At 41.2% G+C, this 24,889-nt stretch overlaps 1 protein-coding gene across 4 annotated transcripts in view; it reads left to right on the top strand.

Annotated features, from left to right (window-relative positions):
- The first annotated feature begins 4,757 nt into the window (after positions 1-4,757).
- mapkbp1 (mitogen-activated protein kinase binding protein 1) overlaps positions 4,758-24,889 on the top strand; it is an 83,029-nt gene continuing 62,897 nt past the window's right edge. For 3 of the 4 annotated variants that reach the window (XM_031892033.1, XM_031892034.1, XM_002933721.5), the window contains exons 1-2: positions 4,758-4,865; positions 10,044-10,433. In XM_031892033.1, the coding sequence (XP_031747893.1) occupies positions 10,314-10,433 (120 nt within the window). In that variant the 5' untranslated portion in view covers positions 4,758-4,865; positions 10,044-10,313. Of the gene's footprint in view, positions 4,866-4,920; positions 5,053-10,043; positions 10,434-24,889 lie in introns of those variants that run through there. The other variant, XM_031892032.1, reaches the window with a different exon arrangement.

Here is a 24,889-nt window from a genome sequence, read left to right as displayed (position 1 = left end):
TAGCACAGTTTGCAGGGGCATCAGATAACTGGACCCCTACTTCTAGAATGCAGAAGGGGTGTTGCCATTAGGAGGACACAGTGTGAGTTCTTTATGACCTTCTCTGTGAATGGACTGGACCAATAATATAATGTCAATAACTCCTTACAGGAACTGTAAAATAATATTACATCACTGCTGTGTGACCTGCTCCTGCCCAGATATTCCTGTCTGAGTACCCAAACCCAGTCATATTTGGATATGTTGACAGGCCATATTAAATTAAACCTATAACCAGTTTTTGATACCACCGTATAACTGCTAGGGGCTCTAGGGGAATAAATGTGTGTTGAGTTTAGGTTATGGTGTGACCTCCACATCACCTATGATGGGTCCTGATGTGAACTCTAAGTTACCCCCATGTGGGCTCTCACTCCCCCACACATGGCTCTTATCATTCCGTTATCAGCCAGGGCTTAGAGCAGGTTGTGAGGTCTTTACACATGTATGGTTCCAGACCCTAGTGAGCAGAGGCCTGTTAAATTTCTTTTCCTGGTACATACAGGAAGATTTTTTGGATAACTTGGCCTGCTTTATTAACTCTTTCAGGCCTGTATCATGACATCCCCCATAAACTGAGTGACAAAAATGCTGTATTTTAAATACTGACAAAAGTACAAAATGAAAACAAACATATGAAATGTAGTTATTATTTTGTATCTGTCCATGTCCCACTGTAACTTTCTTTATCAGAAACAAAGGTCTTCAATCACTATTAGCCGGCATATAAACAAGTTTTGATATTAAAAGACCATTAACCTACCCATGTGATTTTGAACTGTCAGAAAAAAAACAGGGTACCATGAGAAAACCTATGCAAAGATGGGAAAATATGTCTCCTCCATACAGATAGTACTATTTTTTTTAGAATAAATACAGACTATAAGGAGTGTCTGCAAATAGCAATGGTTTAACCCCATGGCTACAGGAGAAAGTCAATATATAGAAAACCAGCCTGACTTGTAAAAATTATGCTGGATGGTAAAAATTATGTTTGATGCTAATGTTATTAGTATGGAAAAAATATTAAAATCTAGGAATATAGAAAAGCCAGGAACCATATCCCTAAAGCCTAAGGAAGATGCCAATTACTGCTGAGTTCACTGTACAAGTAAATACAGTACCATACCAGCTCTGGTCTTCAATGATGTCCGTTTGGGTTCCTGTGCTTCACTGAATCAACAATGTGAAAACTGACTACAAGGGAATGTTGGAATGTAAAGCATAGCAAATGTATATCAGTAATGGATAAGACCTGTAGCCAGTTAAAGGCCTTGTGGGAGCAGGGAACAGTCACATGGAAATAGAGCCAAAGTGGGGTTGCAGAGGTCAGATAAAGTGAAGCAATGAAGACAAACAAACTGGGGCACACAGCAATGTAAAGTATCTCCCTTATGTACTGTGGCTCATCTACAGTATAGTGGTGTAATTTTGGCAATTTTTCGGAAAATTGTAGCGACTTTTTCGTTGCCATTCCGAATGTTGCGCAAAATCTGGCGATTTTTTCGTATCGTTACCACTTGCGCAAAAAGTCGCGACTTTTTCGTAGCCTTCGCGCCAAGTACAAAAGATTCGGATTCATTCAAGCTTCAGTATGGTGACTTTTCTTGGGCCAGGTTGGAGCTGCAGGGTGCCATTGAGTCCTATGGGAGGCTTCCAAAATCATGCTAAGTCTGAAAGTTTCGCCCGCCGCTTACGAGCACTCAATACGAAAAAGTTGCAACAAGATACGAGCGCATCGTAATGGCTACGAAAAACTCGCGTTTTTTCGCACAAATCGTATTGGTAACGAAAAAGTCGCAACAATTTCCGAAAAGTTGTAAAGGCGCCGAAAAAATCGCAAAAACTATGAAAAAGTCGCAAAATGTTCGTTTTCCAATCGGAATTTTTCGAATTCGGATTCGTGGGTTAGTAAATGTGCCCCTTAACATATGGTGATCCAAATTACGGCAAGAGCCCTTATCCAGAAAACCCAGGTCCCACACATTCTGGATATGTGTATAGTGGGTACTCAAGTAGGTATTGGTGCTACATACTTTTATCTTGCAAAATTCTCAGTTTAGAAAAATAAGTGTGGTGGCTAAAGTGCTTACTGAAAAAGCAGAGCATGTATGGACGTGTGTGTTAGTGCAGGGGACGGAGTTATGGACTGGACTGGAATGCACAACTTATTCTACGCCTCAGGTAGGGAAGTGTCATTCTTAAGTGTGGTCAAGACATAGCCAATGTGCTGCAAGTACCTGGGGTATCACAGCAGAACTGCCACTCAAGCTCTTTCTAGTAATATAATTGTAATTTGGGTAGGGCTCTCTACATCTCTAATCTCTACTTGTACAGGTTGTTGGTTGTTTTTGTATGTAATCTGTGTTTAATATATGCACCCATTTACTGTACAGTACTGCAGCATATGTTGGCGCAGTCAAGAGAAACCACATCACCTGTGTATAACCAGCTACATGGTTCTCTTCTATATAGCAGAGGCCCACATGAACTGTATAACTGAGTGCTATGCCAAGTGAGCATTGGTGAGTGCCATATGCTTATTTTTGGTTCTTTAACTGCAAGGCATTAATTAGCAATTAGCAATATGGTGCCAGGCAAAAAACTTCCATAGAGATTGCCCTAAAAAAAGAGGTTCTGGCTGCTCTTAAGGCAACAGAGTACATGACACTGAGAACTTGACTGCTCTGCTGCAGTTAAACGTGCCTTTAGGTCTGTTCAGAGATGGATTATCCCTGTAATGTGACAGGTCACATAGACGGCTATTGTGCGACTCGTGCCTCTTGTATTGGACTGTATTGTGTTTGTTCATTCTCTTCTGGTTAAAAGGAAGTTAGTCTGCATTTGATCAGTATCCTGTGGAGAGCAGGATTATTCATTCCTTGCACAGACCGTTCCGCTCTGATTTGTGCAACACTGCCAGGCCTAGAGATACAGCTAAAACATTAGGCTATGGCTACATACACCCAGACCATGTTTGCAGTTTTTAACATAAATGCATGTATATGTGCTTTTAAATATAAATGCAGCCGCACATCCCTTGTATGATTATTTTAATGCATTTCACAACTTTTACTGCTTCCATATTAATTATAACATGCCTCAAACACTAGAAAAGTGTTTACGGTGTGTCTAAAAAGCAATAAAAATGAATTACAAATTCATGAATCTTTTGTCCTAGTGTAAGTAGCCCTAAAAGAAAAAAATAGATACATTTCCAGCTAAGTCTTTCACAAAAATTTTGACCAAAATCTAAAACAAATATAAATCTTGATTATCTTTAAAGGGGTAATTCAATTTTAAATAAAGCTTTATTATGATGGGGACATTTAGATTATTTAGCTCTCTAGTTTGCAGCTATTTGGTTGCTAGGGTCCAATTTTCCCTAGCAACCAGAAGGTGATTTAAATGAATGACTGGAAGTTGAATAGAAAGATAAGTAATAAAAAGTAGCAATAGGAATAAAACTGTAGCCTCACAGAGTAATAGATTTTTGGATGCTGGCCTGGGGTCAGTGACCAACCCTACTTGAATGCTGAAAAGAGGCAGAAGAGGAAATCAAGTAATTCAAAAACTATGTAATAAAAATAAAGACTAAATGAAAAGTTGCTAAGAATAGCAAGTTCTATAACATACTAAAAGCTAACCAAAACCACCTCTTTAAGGGCTAAAATGCAATATATATTAGCTAAAATGTATTCGTGATTGATAAAATTTCAATTTCTACTTCAACACAATGGTGTATATTTATGGTTGCCATTCACAGCAAATGTAACTGGACATCACTAGCTAGTGGCCATAAACATAAAGGGTTGCCAAAAGAGAATGAATCTGCTGAGACAAGCAGTCTGGCAGTTTCCCTTCATATACATTACTACAGATAAATAAAAAAGTATTTTGTTTGTATATTAACCTGTTTTATTCCCAAATGATTTAGATTGGAACTAAAATATAATGTTATTTTTCAGCAAACACACATGCACCGGTTTTATTGAAACTGCTCCAGTGGTATGAATTTATCAGCCACTGAGCACTAGCTTCATGTCCTTTGGGCTATTTTTCAGTTGTGGCAGTACCTGGGGCAAACAGTCCTTGTAAGGCTTCATTGTTTATATAAACTGACTGTTAAACCTATGGCTCTTTAGCTGATGTTGAACTTCATCTCTCAGAGCTGGGAGTTGTACTTAAACAGGTCCAGTTCTGCCCTACTGATATTTGTGGAATAAAGTATTAAAGTTATCTTGTCCTCCTGTCCCTTTTACTAGCAACTGCTTTGTGGGACTTGATACACTTGCAACTAGTTGCACCCCCCGATCAGCTTCACTTCCCTAGAACGAACTTACACTGGTTAAGAATCCATTATCTTGTTCCAATTATCTATTGTAGGAAGCGTTTTCGCTGCAACAAAAGAAAAAACACGGGATTTTTTTTTTATCCCGGATGGTACAGTCCTGCCCTATGGGTAGTTGTGCCAGTGCTACACAATCCAGTCAGAAGCCCCTTGATATCTCCCAATAGAACTGACAATGTTATTGCATAGGTAGAATCCCATTTGTCTCTCACTTAAACCAGTATTTTTTTGTTTTACGGCAATTTATATTCCCTAATTCAACCCCCAAACCTCTATTTTCCAAGTTTAAAAAAAAAATCCTAAGCCTCTCTCCTTAGCCTGAACAGTATACGGAGAGAAGCTATAAAGGCACGTTTGTGCTCGCTCGGCTTCCGTAGTTCTAGCTCCCTCCTACCCACTGCAGGCAGTTGGATAGACTGGGACTAGGAATCAATCTGCGTCCTGCTATCGGCAGGGGACACACTAGGACCGGCAGGTACGTGCCACAGAGCTGGAAGCGACTGGGTTCGCCTGATATAGCATGTTAGATATTTATTAAGCTTTAGCTCTTGTTGGACTACATGTCCCAGGATCCCTCCGTAGCTACGGTTGATGTATGTAACTGGAGAGCAGCAGACAGAAGAGATCTAATCTAATAGTGTTTGGGAGACTGACTGATACCGGTGTGAGTATAAGCAGACGTATTGGTGTACAGGAACTAATTGCAGTGTTATACAGAAGCCTGGAAGGCATATGCACATAGTGGCAGAGGGTCAGAAGGGGTGCTCTATCCTGTTATAATTAGAGGGCTCTTAATGAGGTGCAATTAATAGGGTTGCAGTTACTGCAGCTGCTTGTGTTTCCTTATTCTCTATTGTGGGAACCCTGACATTAAACTGATATAATGCAGTTATGTCCTCAGAGGAGCTCCTAAGGCACACATGGCAACTCTAGTACCACTGATAGTATCATAGAAGGTGTATATAGTGTCCCTTGGTTGTCTGATAGCTAATTCTATAGCACATGTTTAGACATTTATGTACAGTGTTTAGCATTTCCTCTACTACCTTGCTGGGTAGGGGAACAAATACATGTATGGGATCTACTATCTGGAATGACAAAGGCATGTGTCCTTAAAGGTGGTCATACACAGGCAAGCTTCTGATTCAAGTCCTTCAGACTGATTAGGCAGCTTATCTGCCCACAACAGCTTTCCCAACTGATGTTTGATTTTGCCTTTGGATCGGTGGGCCGCATTGGCTCATTAATTTGGGCTTCACTCTGATTATTCCTATGCCCGTTGTTGTTCCTATTGGCAAAAGAGAGAATAACGTGTTTGGCCACCTTTATGCTAGTGATGTGCAGGTTTACCTGAAACCTGTGGGTTGGGTAATCTTGGGTTGTAAATTGCATTACCATTGCGGGTGCGGGTCACACTGTGGGTGTACACCACTTTTCTTCCGTTCCCAATGATTCCCTGTTTTGGAACCAGAGACAAACGCAGGAGTAGTATATGGAGTGGGAAGATGTGGGTTCTGCAATGGCAAGGTTTTGCTGGTAAAGTGATTACAGGTTATAGTTTTGTTGGTAGGGTCAGGTACGGGTTGAGATTTTCCTAACCCACAGATCGCACACCTTGGAGCTCCTTGTTATTTAAGGAACCCTTACCAGGTCCCAAGCTTTCCAGATAATAAAACCTGTACCTGTACTTTTCTGATAACCCAGGGACACTGAACCTGTGCCTCCCTGCTGGAAGAGATGGAGGTTAGAGTTGTAGTTCAATAACAGCTTGAGGGCTACAAAATGACTGTCCCACTAGTAACTGGTACTGCTAGTTTTTTCAGTTTTTTTCTGGTACCATAATTATCGTTCCCTTTTATCCTGTCCAGCTGTGCTCAAAATACTCTGCATTCCGTTTTCTGCTCACCTGATCTGCAGGGCAGCTATTTGCTTAGTAATAGCTAAACTTTGTACTGACTCATGAGCACTACATATACAGAAATTGCTAGTGCTTTGTATTTTGGCAAGGCTGCTAAAGCCTACACATTTGTGATGTATTTGCTACTGACTAGAGAAACTCCATAAGAAAATTTGTCAGATTGGTATAACGGTCCCAGATGTTAACTTGACAGTCAAAGCAAACAACCAAATCTGGGCAAAATGGACTCCTTAAGGTAAGAATGGAAGTCTTCTGAGGCATGGCACTTTTCAACTGATCTAGGGTGGGGGGCTCACAGAAAAATGGCAGATATGTGCCACAGAGGCCATGTTCTAATCTTGTCTGGCAAGTGTGCCACCTAGAAGGGGGGATATTGATGCATTTTTCCTGTCACCGCCAATTTTGAGTATTAATTATTAACATTTATTTATAACGTACCAACATATTCTTTAACGGTGTATACTCTAGTCTAAACATTCAGATTTACATACAAAAAAAAGTAACTGATACAAGTGGTCCCCTTCCAAAGTAAACAAGGTTAAAATGAAAAAGCCATTGTGCTTGAATTCTATTGTGAGTATTCCCTGGTATGTAAAGTGCTATCTTTGGTGTTTGCTAGGTCTATCTAGCTTAATTTAAATGTAGTGTATGGCAATAGGGAGACAGGCAGTGGCCACTTAGGGGTCACTAAGGCTCTAACACCTTTCTGCTAACTGATAACTATTCATTTTCTGTGGACTTGAATGGGAAGCACCAATTGGAGCCCCAGGAAGTAGCTTCCAGCCAATAGAAAAGCACAATGTGTGCCATAGCCCTACGTCTCCAAGCTGACCCAGTAATATTTTAAGAGAATATACATTTAGCTCTAAGCCTTTATGTCAGACAACTGACAGAAGGTCATCAATCCACATGGAAATTAATTTTTAGACTCTTATAAAGTGGCCAGTTCTAAGCATCTTTTCAATAGATCTTCATTATTTCTACTTTTTGAATTTTGTGCCGCCTTCTTCTGACTTTTTCCATCTTTTAAATGGGGGTCACTGACCCCAGCAGCCCAAGGCTACAATTTTATTTTTATTTTTACTTTTTGTTACTTATTTTTCTGTTCAGGTTGTCTTCTGTAAATATATCAGTCTGTCATTCAAACCACTTCCAGGTAATTCAAACTCTAGCAACAAGATAACTGCTGAAATTTCAAACTGGAAAATTGCTGAACAAAAAATGATATAATTAAAACAACATAAAAAATACCAACTGCAAACTGTTTCAAAATATTACTCTCTATTAGTGATGTGTGGGCCAGCCCAATACCCGGGGGTTTACCCGCAGGTCGGGTGGGTAAGGGCCAACCTCGGCACATCATTTGTGGGTCGTGGGTGGGTTCGAGTTGAGCTCTTCTGCCTACTCTCCCGGCCTGCGACCTTACACTGCTGGCCCCCCTTTACCTCTTGTATTGGTTATTGGCTGCTTTATAGGTTACTCTGTATGTCCAGTGTATGAAACCCACTTATTGTATAGCGCTGAGGAATATGTTGGCGCTTTATAAATAAATGTTAATAATAGTAGTGATTTTTTATTTATAGGTTCTGGTATTGAAGTCACACCCCGGGGCTTCAGGAGGTCCAGTAAGGATCTTTGACCCGTTCCTTTCGGTTGTATATGTGTGTAGAGTGAAGTGGTGTGGGTGCAGGTGTGATGGGTGCCCTTCACAAATAGTTTAGGGCTCTTGGAGGTCAAGTTACACCTTTGTATGATTACAAAGCGTTCCCGCTCTAGAGAAGCACAAACTGTCTATTAAAGACTGCTATAGTGACCTGTGTACACAGGGTAATCACAAGAATGTGTGCATAGGGATAAAGTGGTATGTGTGCGCCTGATGGGCTCTGCTCTGTAACTGTTTAATCACTGCTGGTGACATATTACATGCCAGTGGATATAAGGAAACTGCCTGATGTTGCACTCATCAGTGTTCGGAACTTTGTACTGAGACCAAATCCACTGCTAATGTAAAGTGTAATAATATTACCATATTGCATTTTAGCATGCCTTGCTTACTGCTTAATCTTAATAATGAATGAATGGCCTACAGTGACCATTATTATATGTACACGTATGGGATCCATTATCCAGAAAGTTACGGTAAGGCCATCTCCCAGTAGGGAGAATAGTAGACTTAAGGTGTGGAGATCCAAATTACAGAAAGATCCCTTATCTGGAAAACCCCAGGGCCCGAGCATTTTTGATGATGGGTCCCATATCTGTACTTGCAAAAGTCTGTGTTATCTTAAACTGGGCACAAATGGCCTGATCTGTCATACCACTCACATTCAAATGTTTGTTGGATACAGGGGAGCACCAATTTGGCTGATTATCAGTGTAGTTATGGGGTAACTGGTAAAACGGCTAGGGTATTGTTCCAATGTGGTGTTTTGATAGTTTGGCCCATTTGCCCATTGGTTGCAAGTCTTGTGCCTTGTGCATTATATAAATAGGCTATACATGAATACATGAATATCTGTGTGCACTAAATGCACAGAATACAGCCCCTGTACATGTAATGGGGAAAGGCTGCGGGTTACATGCACATCAAAGGGCTACATGTGTACCCTAGTAGTGGGAACCAAACAGCTGCTGACTGGGACACAGTGTCCCCTGCCTGGCTGTGTAAGTGCAGTATAAAGGCACAGGCTTACTCACTGCTTCCACCTCTTCATTCACAAACTGTATGATAGTGAGACATACGTGACCCATTTTCTCTAATCTGAATGGAAAGGCTGAGGGTGCTGAGGCAAGCTGGTAACTGTTGTGAGGGAGCAGGTCAATGATAGGGATTGACAGCTGCAGGGAACTGGCTTTGCCCTGGTAACAGCTGTTTGGGGCATCTAGTAAGGCTTCAAATGCAGCCCCACACTGGCTGCTGCCTTTGTGTTACTATTTTAGGATAATGAGGGAACATATGCCTTTAAACTGCAATTTTGTTTTTGTTGTTTTTGCATAAAGAAACCTTCAACTGCATGCATAATGTAATGACCCTGAACATTTAATTTGGTTATATTTAAACAGAAACTGGACATTTTTGTATACATTGTGCAGAATATCTCATCCACGTGAGTTATATTGCATGTTAAACCGTTATAAAGGGATACTGTCATCCTTGGGAGAAGGCTAATGCTCGGCATTAAATGGAAAGAGAACCGCCAGCTTGGGGGTGGGTTATGGGGCAGTACTCCCAAATAGCTGCACAAGGGTGTTTAACCACCAGGCTTCTGCTGTTGTTCCAAAAATCTGAACACCAATGCAGGGAATAGCAAAGGAATGACACATACTGCTTTTAGTTGCAAATAACTAAAAATAAATTTATATTGGAAAGTTGCTTAGAATTGTATATACTTTTATACAAAAGAATGGTACTTTTGCCTTTATGTGCCCTTTAAATCTTCACTGTATCCTCCCTGCACAGGAATATAAGTGGTACAGTTCAGACAAAGTAAGGAGTGCTAATGGCTACCTTCCTTGGGTATCCCCAGGAATTCAGTCCTTTGGCATTGCATGGGTTAACCCATTCCTTTGCAGTGTAATCCATTTTCTATGTTCTGGTTATTCAGCCAGAGTCATTATTTGTGTGTGTGTGTGAGCAGCCAGCTTGGGGATATGGGATACCCCGGCACTGCATTGCCATAAATCTACATTGCAGCTCCCTAACGCCTGCTCTTCTGTGCCTGTGTGTTATTTCAGGTTGCTCGTGTGAAATCTGACAGCGAGTCGCCCCCACCCCCTCCCATCTCCTCTTCACCATCCTCCCCTTCTATTTGGAAACAAAAGCCTTGCAGCATGGGAAGTGACACTGGCTCCCAGACATGCTGACAGACGGAGGGACTCGGCACCTGGGCCATGCACAACCAAGCGGTACCACAGGTCCAGTTTTACTTTAGCACCCTTGCACAGACAGAAGGGCCTTTTATTTTAAGGTTTTTAGCAGAAGAGACGGATTAGTGCACCTGAAGTATGGCAACTATAGAAAGTGGAACGACTATAACCAGCCGCCTGAAAAACCTGCTGCGCTCCCCGTCCATCAAGCTGAGGAGACACAAGGCTGGGGCCAAGAAAGAAGACATAGGCACCAAGGTAGGTGGTTTGCTGCTGCTTTGGTGTGTTTGGCACATTGCTGAGCTAGCCATGGATTGTGACCACAAGGTCACGGACTGCTTATTTCAGGGACTTGCTTCACATCAACTCAGAATAGGCGATCCATTGCCTCAACACAAGTGTACTCTAGCCTTGACAGTGAATAAGGGATAGGTAACCTTACGCGTAAAAGTGCCTAATATGCATTTATATATAAGGGCTGATTTACTAACCACATCTTAGTTGCAGTGTGCAAAAAAAAATGCAAAAATGGATGCAGCTTACTACTTTTTTAACTGGTATGCAGGTTTGTAAAGCCTAGTCAATTTACATTTTGCTCATGCCAACAGGGGTGCAATTGACAGTTTCCAGCACTGCAATGCCTGAGGTGGCAGAAACTGTGTTTATCATATGAATTCTCAGTTTCATAGAGATTTGGGGTTTCCAGAAAGTAACCCCCTTTTTCAGGTGATAATTCCAGGGTGTTCTTGTGCTTTCTATTTTGAACTTCATTTGGGAAAGTAGATGAAGCCAGCATTTTGGGTAAGTAACATGCATATGCCACAAAACTGTCCTTTAAGTGTCGGTTAACTGCATCATATACAGTACTTACATTATATAACACAGGGAAGTACTGTGCTTAGTATACACTTACAGTCCTCACCAGGGCTGCCACTCCTAGCAGGATCCAACAAACAGACAATAGCCTGGGGTTCTCCAGGTATTTTTAGCAAATATTTATTCATGAGGGCCTCATTTACAAACAGCAGGCAGTTGTGCCCTAGTTCAGTGACCCATAGCAACTAAGCAGCAATAACCTTTCAACAGTGCCTTTCATTTTAGAAAATGAAAGTCAATAGGGGTTATTTACTTTGTGCCCCTTTAGCAGTTTTGCACTTCTGCCAGGGGACTAAGACATGCCCTAATATAATGTTACAAAACTTTGGGCCACGTGTGGGCTACAAATAATGGGCGCCAATTTTCGTACCATGGCAATCGGTCATTTAGCCGATAGAATAGAGAATTATAACAATATCTTTGCATGTATTGGCTGTCTTCTTTTTCCAATACTATTGCATGTGCTACGATTGTTGTCTGTCAATAAATGGCCACAACATCATCCAATTTGTTAGTTTTAGATTGTTGCATTAAACCATATAAGTGGTATTCAAACATTTTTCAAATAACTAAAATCTGAATGTGCATGTCCATTGTGCGTTGTGTGGGGTCTGGATGTTTTGTGTGTCTTATGCTGATCAAGTTAGGGAGCGCTGGAGGGTACATGCTGCTTCAGGACCCTGTCTTTATGCCTGCCCTATGGTCCCCAAAGTGGTGTGTGTGTGTGGGGGGGGACTCCAATAAGCCTCCTGCCCCTCATCAATTCAGGCAGTGCTGTATTCATGGGGAGACTTGCAACAGTTCTGTTATCTACAGGGCAGGAAGCAAAGTGATGTATTGTGCCAGTTTTTTGCAGTTTGCACTCTGACCTGCTCATGTTTGCTTTTTGGGTTACTGCAGTTGTGCAGAATTGCCCACTTTTAGTAAATGAGCTTGGTGCGTTTCAGTACAGAACAAAGCTCTTTTGTTAGTGCATTTTTTATTTATTTATAAAGAAACAACGAGGTGCACTAGGGTGTCTCCATTAAAGTCCATAGGAAGTGGCACAGGCAGTTACAGGTGTATCCATGCCAGTGGAGAAACCTGTCCATGTGTAATTAGCCTTAAACTTCTTCCTGTTATATAGGGCTAATGATTATTGTTCCATTTTACCCTTGCTCTCCAAAGCTGATACTGCTGAACACTGTAATAAACAAACATTCATCCATGAACCTAGGATGGTGAAGACTTAGGGTATTCATAAGCAGTGAGATTTAATTCATCCGATGTGAATTGGTTGCAGGACTGGTATTGCTTCCCAATGTAGGATACCCTCTGAATAATACTAATATATAATTGTAATTTTCTTTGCATATAGCAAGTGTCCAAACTGTGAGGCTTGTTTAGGTGCTAAAAATTCAGTTACCATTGGCAGCCGATAAACTCTTTGCTTCAATTTTGTGCAATAGATTGGTCAAACCTTTTAGTTTAAATAATGTTTAAATTATATTTTAGTACACTAGTAGAGATCCAAATTATGGAAAGATTCCTTATGTGGAAAACCCCAGGTCCCGGGTGTTCTAATAATAGGTCCCATACCTGTACCCAATTGGGATAATCTTATTCTTTGTTCCTTGGCCCTGGCTATTATGATGGGATCATAATAGGGGTTTAGGGAGCCTTGTCTGGAGAATACTGTATCCATGCATAAATTCACTCTTTGTCCAATGGGATTTTCTAGCCTGCTAAATGAGTAGGTTTAGGCCAAGTGTTGCCAGGCAGGCTGTTTGGAGGGCCCCATACACAGGCCAATAAGTTGCTGACTTGGTCTGGAGGGGCTCAGTCAGCAGGTTTTATCTATCTTCACCTTTAGGGCCCTAGTTAAACGTAGGTTTATATTTTTTGATCTGGCTTTAATTACTTATCCAGGTGAGTAGTAAGGGCCCCGTTGGGGTTTAAAGTGGGTGTTCTTAAGGACAGTTCATTTTCTTTTACTTTCTTTGGTGGCAAAATGTATAAAAGTATAACCGGTAAAAAGAATATGGAGTAACAAGTGCAAAGAAAAGAATGCATTGTATAGTTCTGCAATAGTGACAATTTACTGGGCTTTACATTCCTGCTCCTTGGCCCTGAGGATTACAAGTTACTTTTAATATTTTGCTAACTCATGAAAGGAAAGCCTTCTTCTGCATTGTTCTGTTGAGGAAATGGCTGAAAGAATGAAATGAAAACAAGAAATTCACTGTTCTAATGTGCACATTTCTCTGTTGGTTTTAATCTTTTGCAGTTTTAAATCAAGTGAGGAAATGGGGAATTTCTCTTAAAAAAAAAAAAATTGTATATGTAAATTAAGTTTAGTTCCTTCCACTACAAACCAGATTACATTGAACAGGAAGATATTCTGCCAGCTTGGCTGAGCACACAGCTAACCAGATTGGCTCATTTAGGCCCCAAACTGACTGATTAGCAGTCACACAAGTAACTGGATCACGTGGGAATTTGCTTAGCCTTTTCAATAGAAGGTAGATTTTTTTTTTTTTTTTTTTTTTTTTTAAATTACAGGTATGGGACCTATTATCCAGAATGCTTGGGACCTGGGGTTTTCCGGATAAGGGATCTTTCTGTAATTTGGATCACCATGCCTTAAGTCTGCTAAAAAAAAATAATTTAAATATTAAATAAACCCAATAGGATTGTTTTGCCACCAATGAGGATTAATTGTATCTTAGTTGGGATCAAGTACAAGGCACTGTTTTTTATTACAGAGAAAAGAGAAATCATTTTAAAAAATTAGAATTATTTGCTTATAATGAAGTCTATGGCCTTTCTGTAATTCGGAACTGTTTGGATAACAGGTTTCCGGATAACAGATCCCATACCTGTATTTAACTTTCTATAATTTGTGATGCAAATTACATGAAGTCATGATTATAAACAATGACATCACTAAGCACCGTTTATAAGGATAATATTTATTGTTTAAAGAAATTGAGTCATCTAATAAACCCTTGAAAATAAGCCTACACTATAGTATTTGTCTGATCATCCTGGGGCAGTGGGTACTAATGAGTGCAATGGGTACGTTGTGATTAGTCTGTGACCAAATGGGACAGTAGCCTTTTCCTTGTTCGTGCCAAGTCTTGTTAATTATTAATAAGCTAAATACTATTAAAGACCACCAGTCACCTAAAAATTGTTTTCCCCTCTGTAGTTGCTGATTCTTTGGAGTTTTGGCCCCTGTACTGGGAGGGAGCTCCTGGTGTGGGTGGCCATATTGATGCATGCGCATGTCTTATGAGCAAGTGTCCTATCTTAAGCGACTGGGCATCGATATTGAGTTGCTGTTCTACAGATTCCTTAAGTATTTTATAGGTTGTGTGTTATAACTGGTTCTGTGAATGTGTGAATATGCTTCACTTGCTTTTTTCCCTTGGCATTTTTAAAAAAGAAAAAGTATCCAAATATAGGAATCAGCTGCAATAGGGGTGAGTGAGAACAGGGTGTTGGTGATGCACTTACATACAGCTCACAGGTTTGTTGGAACCTTTTTTTTTTTTTAATAGTCCTTCCCATGCAGCCCAGAAAGCAAAATTGCTTGGGTAGGAACAATGAACTGGGTACTATAGAAATGGTATGAATTCAACTTATAACGCATTAAATTGAATCTATGATATCTTAAAGGACAAAGAAAGGCAAAGCCACTTGGGGGTGCCAAAATGTTAGGCACCCGCAAGTGACTTTAATCGCTTACCTTTTACCCCGGGCTGGTGCCCCTGTTAGGAGAAAACAGCACCAGCCCGGGGTACCTGTCCCTGTCGAGAGCGCTTCCTCCTTCCTACTCGCGCTGCAGCCAATTGTCCCGGACAAACGCATGCGCAGTAGAGTGAAAAGCCGACTTCTCTGTTCAAAGTTCGGCTTTTCACTCTACTGCGCATGCGCGTGGGATCGTTCAGGAAGGAGGAAGCGCTGCAGGTATCCCGGGCTGGTGCTGTTCTCTCTGTACAGGGGCACCAGCCCGGGGTAGAAGGTGATTAAATTCACTTGGGGGTGCCTAACATTTTGGCACCCCCAAGTGACTTTGCCTTTCCTTCTCCTTTAAAGTACTGCTGGTAATTGCTCTTAATAAAGGCACAGGTAGCATAAATGTGAGGCATTTTGCACTACATATATACTCTGGCTGTCTTATAGAGCACTAAATTGCAACCTGTCTTGTCCATACCGCTCTACAACTATGCCAACCTGATCCTGCATAGGATTCCCCCTATGCACTACAGAGACCACAATTCCATGAGTTCAGTAAAACACTGACCCTTACAAGTAAAGTGATCAGGAAAAATAAAATGCTTGTGTATAATCAATTGTCCCCTGGGGAAAAATAAAAATAATTAACTTAGCTTTACATTCTATGGATTATTCTCTCCTCTTCATTTCATTCATGGAGGGCAGAAAGCCAAATAAGAAAAGCCAAGCCAACTGAATGTAATGTAAATGGCTGGGTGAGCTAAACAAGCCCATGTATTATTTACCATACAAATATCATTATGTCCTTTGTTGCAGAGTTAATTTATTTAAACAGGATGTTGAAAAGCAGTAAATACAAGGTTTGTTGCCAGTAACATTTCTCTGCTCTGATATAAACCTTTTTATTTTTGTATGGGCTTTATTTAAGGTGAATGTCAGTCCTGTATTTGTAGCCACCAGACGTTGAGTTCACCACTCAAATTTCAAATGTTTTATTGGCCTGTGGTATGATGTTTCACTGCTCTCTCCTTTCTCCTTGTTGTTTAAATGACCCCTGGGGAAAATATACCCTATTTATAAGCATAAGGGTTTGTGTTTCATGTTTTTTTTTTCTATAGATGCCCAGTCATATTGTGTTTTGGGCGCTTCCATACAGGTAGCTCCCTGGGTAAAATATACCCTTTTTATAAGCACAAGGGTTTGTGTTACTGATATTTTTCTATACATACCCAATATCCACGTTTTGGTTGCTTATAAACCAGGTGTGCTGCCTAACAGAGCTTCCTGTAGGCTGCCAGTCCATATTGGGAATATTAACCAATAACTGCCCTTATTTTGCACCCCAACTGTTTTTGTTTGTGTCTCCTCTTTTTACATTTGAGTGTAGCTCACAGGTAAAAAAAGGTTGGGGACATTGCTAAACACTGCTTATTACAGGGCAACTGCCCAGGAAATCATAAGATTCCAGACACCATCACCCAAACAAGCAGTACAATGAATACAATTCCTACTGCAGTTAATCCTTATGAGTGCCAGTTGTGCCCAGCAATCAACTTGAAAGCCCTTCCCAATAAAGCACTTGCTGACTCCTGTGGGCCGGTCCATCTCATGAACCTTTGGCCCCTTCTCCAACTAAATATTCCAGCTGCATGTCACAAGAGATGGGATTGGTCCCTAATGCTTTGGGAAATCCACTCAACACTTGTGCTCCAGCCACAGCTTGTATTTCAGTGCCCTCACAAATGTGAACTCCTGGGAGCTGAAGGACACACACTAAGAGAGGAACAAGCCTGCAGGTTAAAAGTTGGTAGTCCCAGGTAATAAGTGGTGAATTCATGCCCTGTGGCCTTATATAGAGTCTACCTGAGTCTACCAATCTTAGCCCTTATTTGGCACCTCCATAAACTTTTATGATGCTTGTGTTGCTCTCCAAGTCTTTTTACATTTGACTGTGGCTCACGAGTAAGAAAGGTTGGGGACCCCTGGCTTATAGCATGCAGCGATGGGAGAACTGAGTCTAGCAATACACCAGCTGGTAGTTTGTTTTCCCTATGGGCCCTAGGATCCTATTGTATGAGATGTGGTCACGTGTGCCAACCAGGTCACCAGGCCTACGACTTGCATGGGAAACTAGGACTTTTGATTTCTACTTGCCTATTAAGTCTTCCTTCCAGCCTTCTTGATGCTTAAAGGAGAAGGAAAGGCTAAGTCACTTGGGGTTGCTAAAATGTTAAGCACCCCCACGTGACTTTAATAGCTTACCTTGTACCCCGGGCTGGTGCCCCTATTAGGAGAAAACAGCACCAGCCCAGGGTACCTGGAGCGATGCGCTTCCTCCTTTGTTTCGCTGCGACTACACAATAGGCGCATGCGCAGTAGAGTGAGAAGACGACTTCTCTGTTAAAGTTTGGCTTTTCACTCTACTGCGCATGCGCGCACGGCGAAGACGGAAGGAGGAAGCGCTACAGGTACCCCAGGCTGGTGCTGTTCTCTCCTAACGTGCACCAGCCCGGGGTAAAAGGTAAGCGATTCAAGTCACTTTGGGGTGCCTAACATTTTGGCACCCCCAAGTGACTTTGCCTTTCCTTCTCCTTTAAAGGGATTCTATCATTATTTTTATTTCTAAATTACACCGTTTACAAATTCCCTCAAAATTCAACAAAATTTTGTTCTGGGAGCCGCTATCTTGCTTCCTTTCCATTGTTCGGCTGATCGGCTGCTGGGGGGGTGGGCTGATATCACTCCAACTTGCAGCTCAGCAGTAAAGTGTGACTGAAGTTTATCAGAGGACAGGTCACAAGTTGTGGCACCCTGGGAAATGAAGAATATGGCTAGCCCCATGTGAAATTTCAAAATTAAATATAAAAAAAAAAATCTGTTAGCACTTTTAAAAGACTGATATTAATACATGATTCTGCTAGAGAAGCTCTATTAACTGATGTGTTTTTAAACTCACTAGTTGTCATGGCTACAAAAATAGACAGTGCTGGTCATTTACTGATAATCATCCCTACGTGTGTTTAGCAGAGACAATTCTCAGTGTTATCTACAGAACAGTATTTTCTGGCATTTAGAAGCTGCTACTAAGTGACTCCATATGTCTTCACCCTAACGGACTAATATCTTTATTAGTAGGGGGAAGGGGATATAGTTTTGTTCTGAAATCTTTAATAATGGGTAAAGAGAAAATAATACACAATTTACACACAATAGCTGTTAAAGAACCACAATAAACTTTGTTGATAGCCTAAGAGTGCAAGTTTGTACAAGGTGTTTAATTAAGATGAGATAAGGTAACGGCCATACAGACTGGGCCAAAGAATGTTGTTTCTATGGAAATACAAATGCTAGCTATGTAAAGTTTGCTATGTTTCATAGACTGGAGTGTCTCTAGCAGGCTCCACTAATTGAGCACCTAAATGGTAATGGTATATTTAGGGCGAAGACACACAGGGCGATTAGTCAGCGTGACTTTTAATCCAGTGGTGGCGACTTTTTGCGTTGCTGCAACTAATTGTGGGTGCATTTTTGTTGCGCGGATTAGTAGCTGCGACTGTTTAAAAAGTTGCGGCTAATCGCCCCATGTGTCTTCGCCCTTATGTTGTGTATACTTTTTTATATGATGATAGTATTGGCCCTTAAAGTGGCCATACACGGTACAATTTTCCCACAACCAATGATTGTTCGTCTATTACGTTAAAAGCTCAATCGTCAAATATGCAGGTAAAAACAAAAGAATTCTACCCCTAGAATCTATTCATCATTAACGTTTTGCCGATGTTTGGGTGTCTTCTAAAATTTTTCATTCTGTCTGATTGGAGAGATGACCGATATCCAAGGCTTTTGCTAATGCTGGCTGTCTCGTCTCCCACCATTCACGCACTGAATATCGTATGAAAAGTGGTTTTGTACAGTAATATTGGTCCGTGTATGGCCACCTTTTAGTGTATCAGAGGATTGTTAGGGGAATGTTTAAGTTGCTGCTCTCCCTTAACATGAAAGGAGGAGTAATAAAGTGGCAGTTATACCAACACAAACTATAGACAAACATAGGGCATGTACCTAGTGGCCTAGTTATGAGGGGCTCCAGCAATATTTGACTTGGAAGCGGGCAGAATTCGAGAAATTCTGAAGGACCCCCAAGACAATGTGTAAAAATTTGTAACTTTTCACACACACCTTTTTTGCTAGCAAAACCATTATTGTAGTTCAGAACATTGGAAGAATTAATTTCCTACTGCAGATGTTTTCCACTGGGGTCACCTTGCCGTGCTGGCCATGTGCTGTTGCACCTAGTAATTGCTGTTTTTCTGCCGTCCATGCTTTTAGCTGTAAGAGCTGAGCTTGGAGTTTGCTGTGCAAACTGTATGCGCTGCAGAACTCCGGGCCTTCTCTATGCTGACAGCTCTGGCATCCAACGGCACATTCATCTGGATCTATAAACACTCCACTCCTTTTAATGGAGTACAGTTTGCCTTAAAGGTTTATGCCAGGATACGCAGCATACTACAAAATCTTCATGTATTTAACCCAAGGGAATATGGTTGTCTATGAATGGTGGGAGTTGGGCAGGACACCTGCTGAAGGGTTAAAAATGCCTCCTTTGTGGCTCAGCAGTTTTGCCAAGCTGCTTGCCTGGCCCTGTGTCAGTGAAATTCTACAGTACAGCCTAATGTGTTCTGAGCAACCTATGCTTGCATGTTGTTTTTTTTCTTTCCTTGAAATATTTAGAAGTGAATGTTAGCCTCCAAATGTTCTTTTAGCCTTTTAGCCTTTAGCTAAAGCCCCCAGCTACTAAGTACCTTGTTTGGGGTTGCTGCTCCCTCATTTCAGAATAGGAAAAAACAACACAGAGCGCCATCTGCAGGGTTGTGCCTGATTGCCCTCCTGGCATGGCATTTATACTTAAAGATTTACTTAAACTGTCTAATTACAGAATATTAAAGTAAATTGCAGATACTCAGGAAGGCACTTTCTTCATGTTTAATTTGTTTGGGGGCCTTTAATCTTTGTTGTAACATTATATACTTTTAACCACTTAATTGTCTTAGATTGACAGTGGTTGATTCACATGTGATTTGCTGCCAACATTTTCAGGTTCTTTTTTCTTTTATTGGGATTGGGCATTTCTGGGCAATGCAGCAGCTGGCAGTTACAGGGCAGTATGTCGGTCAATTATTTTGTATAGTGTTTCCTGTTATGGAATAAACTGCTAATTTCCAATCAGATATTATTCAGCCATGGACAGCATCAGACTGTGGATGTGGACTGCGCCCATGGGCAGCCAAGTGATTAACTTGTTTGCCCAAATGAAAAGGCAGAGCTGTAAAGCAGTTCTGGTGGCTTTCAACTCGGTCACTGGTACTGGTACTCAGATCTGATACTTGTCTACTTCTTTAAGGAGTTGGCACACACCTCCTTGTGGGGGAACCAAAGCAATGTGTATGCCACCCCACCGGCGATTTACATTCTTGCCGGTGGGATGGCATGTCTGGGAGATTAGTTGCCCACAATAGCGAAGGGTTATCATGGGTGACTAATCTCCCCGTGTGCCACTGCCCTTAAGGGTGAAGACACACAGAGCTACTAGTAGCGGCTACTTGTTATGGCTACTAAAATATACAATGCTGATCATACTGATAATTGTCTCTACGTCTATGGCAGGGTATTTCCTGGTGTAGTATCTGTGACAAGTAGCCTAAGGGCAGGGGTACACAGGGCGACTAATCTCCCCACAATGCCATTCCACTGGCTAGAATCTAAAGGTTTTAAAAATTCTGCAGTAGGATGCCCACCTTCATTGAATGAAATGTTACTTGAGTGCCATTTAACATACAAGAGTCTTTGAGCTTGTATATTAAGTAGATGAGCTACATCAGATGTGCCAAAGGTCCACACATTATTGGATTATGGGCTTTTTATATTGGGTGAATAGATCTTTCAATTGGCACAGGTTATGGTAATGGGATTTGGCTGTGTGTGTTGGTGGCAGATGGCTATTGCTGGCAGCCTACAGGCTAGCTCCTCTTTACACTATGTGCTACATGGCACTCTAACTCTTGGAAATGCTTCTACACAATTGTTTGGTTTAGTGGGGCAGTGGGCAGGAACCTAATCAGATTCTTTTATTTAAACTTTGGCACATTAAAATTATCTGTATCCGAAGTCAACTGGCTTGTTAGCAATATGGGAACTATTTTTTCAACATCTACATTATGGCTTGTACTGGGTCAGGGGCTTATGTGACTATCCAAATACGATATATTTGGATACCGATAGGCCTAGCCAACCCATATCTGGTCTTAAGTCGTCCAGATCTCAGTGGGGCAGGTTTGATTTTCTTGTTGCATCAGGGGTGCATTTGCTTGTTAAAATGGTCGTCTGTCTGACGGCCCATATATCCCCCATTTTATTAGCCCAATATTGGCCACTTTAGGTGGGCATATCGGGAGAAGATTAGGAAAACATCTGCTCGTTTTGCGACCTCGCGAAACAATCAGATCGTACTGTGTATGGCCGCCATAAGAGATGTCATGAAGAAGCATTCACCGGGAGCATAAGATAAATTCACAGAAATAGGGTGGGGCAGAGTTGTGAGCTTCTTTCAACATCTGTGTCAGCAATTTTAATTTAATCCTGAAGGTAGTGGAAGCCAGAGTGCTTGTAGAAAGTAGTTGGTGAGGTGTATGAGCCTGCCAATGGAATTCATTATAGACTGTTGAGGGAAAGAAGTGAATTATTGACCTAAAAAGCAAATTAGAATTTTGGTGCCACCTTGTGTAGTGAATAGATGTACTCTGTAGGTTAAAGTTACATTGTTTTCTGTTTTATATGAGGAGTGATGGAGAGGGAAAGATTAAAGAAATAACACTGGGCATGAAGAGGATTTAGATGCGAGTTGGGATTAGAAGGTAAGAAAGAAATTACGTGGTATAGGAAACCATAGGTTGGAAGACAAAGGACAGCAGTCACGTGGGGCTACCAAATAGCCAATCACAGTTCTTTCTTGGCACCCCCGAAGAACCCTTTTTCATGCCTCTGTGTCTCATCAACCCGTTTTATGTCTGAATGTGGCTCACAAGCAAAAAAGGTTGGGGATCCCTGTGTTAAAACATTCCATATTGGACTGTTCTGGACGGAATTAGATTTTGGGGAATCAAACTGACCATAAACAGTGAAAGCAGCTCAGTTGGTTACATTCTAACTGCTTCAGGGGTTTGAAAATAGAGAGTTATACAAGCAAAAGGTCTTCTCTAGCAGTATTCACCACAGTATTAACTGCTAAAGCATGACCTGTGTATCAGAGAGCTTGTTTCCCAGCCCATTAAATCAACTGTTCTATAGAGAATTCCTATAGCCCTGCCTAGCTGGTAGAAATCTAGGAGAGCTATGTCAATGTAAAGTTTTGCACTAGTTATTCAGGCGTAATTCAAAGAGGAGCCTTTGAAAAAGGTATATATCAGCAAAAATGCCCACTACTGGTTAAATTTGTATGTGACTCATTAATAATGAAAAATAAAAAAATACCATGTAAGAGGACTTCTATGCGAATAGAACGTGACTGCAGTAGTAACTCGATACAAATGAATCATTTATACTGCAGGCTGCAGGAAGTTTATAATCAGAAACATAACTAAATATGCTTAAAGCTGTTGTCTTAAGTACCCGATATCTACTGTATCTTCTGTATTTCCTATGTGCAGACTGCTACATTGCAAAAAGGTCCAACTAATGTAGCCATCCGTCCAACTGATTTCTGATGGCTCAAGCACAGTGTGCTGGGATAAAGTCTCCGCTCTCACACTGTAGCAGTAACTATGCAGCAAATTGGTTTAATCAGTGCTAGAAAACCCCTCTGTGTCCATATGGGCCAGCCATTTAAAATATTATATTGCATCCCTGTGACTGACATACAGCATGGTTTCTTAACCTATGGGTCAGGACCTGTAACACAATCAAGTGTACTTCTGCAATAGATAATTGTAATTAAAAGGAAGTTCTGTAATTAATTCTAAACCAGTTCTTGGCTTGTGAAGTTGACTTCTAGACTTCAGGTTTCCATTAGGAAATGTTAAAGGAATACTGTCAACAAAGGACTGGACCAGAGCATGAATCAGGTACCAGAATACAGAGCTAAAGCTGGAGATTATACAGGCAAGATGATGGTAAACGGTGAGAAGACTAAGCTTACCTGAAAGCAAGGGTTCTGGTTCAATGCTTTATCCTTTAGCTATCTGCTTAAATAGTCCTAATATACTGCAGAGTTCACAGCAAACTGCTGGTGTCTGGTTCAAATTCAGACTGGATGATGTGATTCAAGTTCTATTTGCTTGCATCTAAGAGTTATGCTGGCCTTAACAGGAGGACAAATGTAGAATTCAATGCAAAGCTTTCTATAGGAAAGTTGCTAGTTATTCTGCATAGAGTGGTCTTCATAAGGAAATTGCATGTGACTCTTTCTAACCTTGCCTCTAATATTGGGTATTTGTTGGTTCACGAATGGCATTCTGGTTTGCTTTGATGGTGATCAATGTTCTACTTGTTCCCCCAGTATTTAACTATAATAGGCCCTGGAGAATTACCTGTAGTTCTAATATCAGTCCTGTTTGATATCATCTAATCTAAACAGTGGTTCTAGGAAGGGAAGGGGCAAAGCCTTGCCGTGATCTGTTTAGAGAAAATGAATACATGAGAAATATTGCTTTTGAAGAAACAGAAATTTGAATTATGAGACCTGCACTGTGGTACCTGCAAGGGGGGTTTCTTCATTCTGTGCCAATAGTACATTAGTGCTTGTGCTGAATAGGGTTTTGCAAATTGGTTGTTAGGCCCTCTGTTTGTATAATGTATATTTGCTGTACAGCATGGTGCTTTAGTGTGGTGCCTGTTGGAATGTACAGGTTGGGTGCTTTTGTTTAGCATCCATTTACCATGAAGTGTCAAAGTGCTTCTGTGCAATAAACACTTATGTGTCTGAGTTCCGCTTGCAGGGGTGCTAACGTACAAAAGAAGGCCTCCGTTCTAGCACAAGGGTAATGTTCTTTAAATGTAATTGATGTAATAAGGAGCCCATACACTATAAGATTTGCTCGTTTGGCAAGGTCATCAAATGAGCAGATCTTGCCCCAATATAACCACCTAAGGTGGGTGATATTGTTCTATTCATATTGTTTGCCCTAGGGCCAAATGATTGCATTATAATGTAGGGGATAGGAGTCGTCGAAGTAAGGACCACATTAATGAGGCGTTGCTGTGCTCTGTCCGATGAGAAAATCATGCCTGCCCAATCGACATGTGGCAGATTTTTAGCCAGATGTTGGTCGGGGAGGCCCGTCTGATGGGGTCCCAGATACGGGCAGAGAAGCTGCCGAATCAGTCTGAAGGACTCAAATCTGCAGCTTAAATCTGCACGTGTATGGCCTTTTTTTTTAGTCCCTTAGATCTGTGGAACTTGTAGACTAACTGCTTAGTGTTTGTGTGTATGTGTGTGTATATGTAGGTGTGTGCTTTACATATTTGTTTTGTAATATTTTGTTTGCAGAAAATTTAGTTTTCCCCCTCAGTACACAAGATTGGAAGAACTTTGTCAGCTCATTAGAGGTAGCCTCACACAGATCAACCAGGCCCTTCCATTCTGCCAATTATAATTGAATTAATAGCCCACTGGGCCAGTGGGTTGCTGCAGTTTTGTTTTGATACAAAACAGTAGCACTGACTTGTTCTTTATTTAGTGAAGCCATATAGATGCGCCACTTAGCTCTACCTTTCTTTGCTAATAGCTGCATGACTGCCACCATAGTCTCAATTTGTTAGTGCAGTAAATGACCCAGAGCTGTATATGTAACCAGCCTTACATGACTGCTTAGTCAATTTTTATGTGAGTGTTTCATGGGTGTAGTTGGCCATGACTTAGAGTAGCCAATAAGCCACGCAAGGAGTGCTAGGTTTGATTTAACCTAATGCAGAGAAACGTTATGAGGACCAGGTACTTGGCACCATTGCTCTCAGGGATTTTCACACACACACACGTGGTGTGTTGTGCAAACAGCGGGCACATTTGGCATAGACGCAGAAGGAAGTAATTAGGGGAAGCAAATGATTTTGAATGGGTGACAGTG

The sequence above is a fragment of the Xenopus tropicalis genome, chromosome 8 (genome assembly GCF_000004195.4).
Source record: "Xenopus tropicalis strain Nigerian chromosome 8, UCB_Xtro_10.0, whole genome shotgun sequence".
Classification (NCBI taxonomy): Eukaryota; Metazoa; Chordata; class Amphibia; order Anura; family Pipidae; genus Xenopus; species Xenopus tropicalis.
This window is presented reverse-complemented; position numbering and strand designations above follow the sequence as displayed.